The 3723-nt window shown below is 36.9% G+C and overlaps 1 protein-coding gene across 5 annotated transcripts in view; it reads left to right on the forward strand.

The window, feature by feature from the left end:
• Positions 1–3723, forward strand: part of Tdrd5 (tudor domain containing 5) — a 71658-nt gene that overhangs the window by 13870 nt on the left and 54065 nt on the right. For all 5 annotated transcript variants that reach the window (XM_029560210.1, XM_008826140.2, XM_029560208.1 and 2 more), the window contains one exon: positions 2993–3146. In XM_029560210.1, coding sequence (XP_029416070.1) covers positions 2993–3146 — 154 coding nt within the window. The remainder of the gene's footprint in view (positions 1–2992; positions 3147–3723) is intronic.

The raw sequence follows: 3723 nt of genomic DNA on the forward strand, positions 1-3723 counted from the left end.
AGTTATCCATCTACAAACTTGTCAAAGCTATGAGTCTAATAACTTGCCAATTTGTAGGAAGTAGGGTTTGCAGTATGTCACCTGGGGAAAATAATGTAATAGGATATGCATATATATTTGAAAGCATAAATCTAAACTATAAGGAAGAAATCAATATAACTAAAATTGGATTGGGGTTCTTGAAAGGAAGTAAGGAACTCACTGGGAATAGAGAAAGATCAGTTTCTTCATGGCTCATAGGTTAGAACCAATGAAGCAGAAAGCATACCAAGAAAATAAGGACAAAATATATCTGACATCAGTGAATTGACTCAGCTAATCATTAGCTGTGTTTTAGTTATTAATGTGGAATTTCTTTATGGAAACTGAAAAACATATATATATATATAATTATGCTAAAGCATGTTGAAGTTTTGACAGTTTCTGAAATGTGACACAAAAAACTGATAATAATTGTTGCTTCCAGGGAGATGATTGCTGGATGAAGATATAGACTTCATCTTTTTGTATTTTTAAAAGATTTTAATTAAACTTGTGAATTTCGTATATTTTGATCGTATTAGACTCAGCCTCTATCTGCATCCCCTTGCTCCCCCACCTAATTTTATGTACTCTTTCTTATATATGTATGTGTATATATATGCCTGTAGAGTCAAATTTGTGTTTCCCAAAATGAATTATTACAACATAAATATTTTTTTGTCTTTTTTGAGACAGGGTCTCCCTGTAGCCCCAGCTGACCTGGAACTAAGCATGTAGACCAGGCTCGCAGAGATCTGCCTTATGTAGACCAGGCTCACAGAGATCTGCCTGCCTCTGCCTCTCAAGTGCTGGGATTAAAGGCATGCACCACCACACATGGCTTAAAATTCATTCTTTTAAGAATTTATTTATTCTTTCACAATTCCTTTTTGCTTTGTTTTTGTTTTTCTTTTTTTTAAACAGGATTTCCCTGTAGCCTCAGCTAGCCTAGAACTTGCTATGTAGACCAGACTGGCCTTGATCTTAGAGAGATCCACCTGCCTGCCTCTGGAATTAAAGGTGTACTCTACCACACTGGGTGAGACTTTGGCTTTTTAAAAAATATATATATTTATTTATTGTATTATTTTTATTTTATGTGTATGAGTGTATTGCCTGCATGTATGTGAGTGCACCCGTGTCGTGCAATGTGGCGGAGGTCAGAAGAGGGCTTCAGATTCCCCTGGAACTGGAGTTAAGGACAGTTTGTAGCTGCCATGTGGATGCTGGGAATTGAACCTGGATCCTCTGAAAGAGCAACCCCGGTCCTCTGCAAGAGCAGTCAGTGCTCTTAACCGCTGAGCCACTTCTCCAGCCCTATTTTTATTTATATATGACTCTTTTTGTGTATGTGGCATGTGTGTGAAGGTATCCCCAGAGGTAAAAAGAGGGCTTCAAATCCCCTGGAGCTGGAGTCACAAGCAGTTGTGAGCTGCCAATCATTGAATTTAAGGTCTTTGAAAGAACGAGAGTGCTCTTAAGGGCAAAGCCATTTCTCCAGACCCAAGAGACTTTGTTTTTGCTGAATGATTTCTTGGACCTTTTTTTAAATTTTATTTATTTATTTATTTATTTATTGAATGTTTAGCCCGCTTGTGTGTAAGCATACCCCGTGAATGCAATGCTGGTGCAGGCCAGAAGAGGGCATCAGATCCCCTGGACCTGGAGTTACGGGTGGTTTTTAGCAGCCACAGGCACACTGAGCACTAAACTTCAGTCTTTAATATGCTGTTTAAAAAGTGCTAATTCATCTTGATGTGGTACACACCTTTAATCCCAGCACTGAGGAGGCAAAGGCAAGTGGATCTCTATGAGACTGAGGCCAGTGTGGTCTACAATAGTGAGTTCTAGGTCTGCTGGATCTGCAGGGAGACTCTGTCTCAAAAAAACAAAAATAAACATTTGCTAATTTATGTTGATCATAGTGACACATGCCTATATAATCCCAGCACTTGAAAGACAGAGGCCAGCCTAGTCTATATAGTGAGTTCCTGGCTAGCTAGGGCTGCATGGTGATACCTTTTCTATAAATAAGTACATAAATAAATAGCTAATTTATATATTTTAATTTTCCCCACCCTAGTTTTGTTTTTAAATTGCATTTTCATGGTACTAGACACAAATATGGTAAAGAAACAAGTAGAGACAAACATAAAAAGAGAAGAAATTTTAATATGTAACATATAGAGAAGTAGAGATAACAAATCTAATTTTCTATCACCCCTTCCGTGTGCTCTTATCAATTATTTTGCCTTTTGGATGTTCATGGGTGGCTATAAATATTGTATGAGTGACCTTTTGAACCATGATGTGACTGATTCTGCAACCTTACTCTTACAAGTAAGTGTTCCATGGGAGAAGTCATAAAGAATTGAGTGGAGTCTCAGAGCATCATGTGAACAAGGTCTGTGCCATAGCTGTCAAGGGCCAGTCCTTTATAGCATTTGCCTTTTGTGTTCTTCTTGGCCACCCCCAGAGCATTTAAGTCAGAAGCAAAGCTTTATTTCTTATGGAATCTAGGAAGAAGAGAGTAATTGTGATTAGCTCAATTATTTTTTTTTTAGTTCTGGAAACAAAAAATTGATTTTAAGAACTTGAACACTGTACATATGCACATGTGTGCATGTACACATTCTCAGATGTACATATGTGTGCTTGCTTATGTGTGTGGGTGCATATGTGTGAATATGCATGTGGATGGAGGTCAAAGATCATCTTCAAGTATTATTCCCCAGGAGCCTTCCAACTTGTGTTTTGAGACAGCATCTCTCACTGGGACCTGGGGCTCACTATTAGGCTAATCTGGCTGGCCAACAAAACAAGCTATTTTACTTGAATTCACTAACCCTTAAATGTTTAGTTTGACAAAATCCAAATTAAAGCCTTGTCTAAGAGCATCTCTTTATGTTCTGTTTCTCTTGTACAATGTTTTCATTATTTTCTTTTGTGTGTGTGTGTGTGTGTATGACAGGTAATTTTTAAAGAGCAACTTTCACCAAAAAACTTAGGCTTCTTAAATGTGACAGAGCTTGTTGGAGCACTTAGTGATATTCTCCATGTTGAGTTCAGTGAAGAAAAGCAAGACTTGCTGGTGTTTGATGCTGATCTGAAGCCTGTACCAACTGGTGAGTTAATGTAATATAATGCAAAACTCATTTTTAGTTGTCCTATTGAAGACAAGAAAGTATAAAGGGTCATCATTATCACCATACCACCCAAGCACCTCATATATTAACTATGAAATGATTTGAATGAATAGTGACTTGTACTCTGGTGATAGTGTAGTAAAGTTAACCTTTATTATTATTTTTAAAAATTGTAATTTTTCTTTTTTTTCTTATTTTTTGTTGTTTTGATTATTTGAGATAAGAGTTTTACTCTATGGCCCAGGCTGGACTGGAACTTAACTATGCATCCCAGACTGGTCTTAAACACATGGCAATTCTCTTGTTTCAGTCTCCTGAGTGTTGGGATTACAGCCATGAGCTACCACATCCAGCAATTTATTTTCCTTATTGTCCAATTTTATTGGTAATTCTGAAGAAATAAATTCTGAATTCGTTCTGAATAAATAATGCTTAACTGGCAATGCACCAAAAGCTTGTTACAAATACATGGAGATTCAGAATACATGAACATGCATTAGAGCCCCATGATTATATTTTTACATAACGTTTTATTTGAAGATAATTCTTGGTTTAT

The sequence above is a fragment of the Nannospalax galili genome, unplaced genomic scaffold (assembly GCF_000622305.1).
Source record: "Nannospalax galili isolate Female #2095 unplaced genomic scaffold, S.galili_v1.0 scaffold429, whole genome shotgun sequence".
Classification (NCBI taxonomy): domain Eukaryota; kingdom Metazoa; phylum Chordata; class Mammalia; order Rodentia; family Spalacidae; genus Nannospalax; species Nannospalax galili.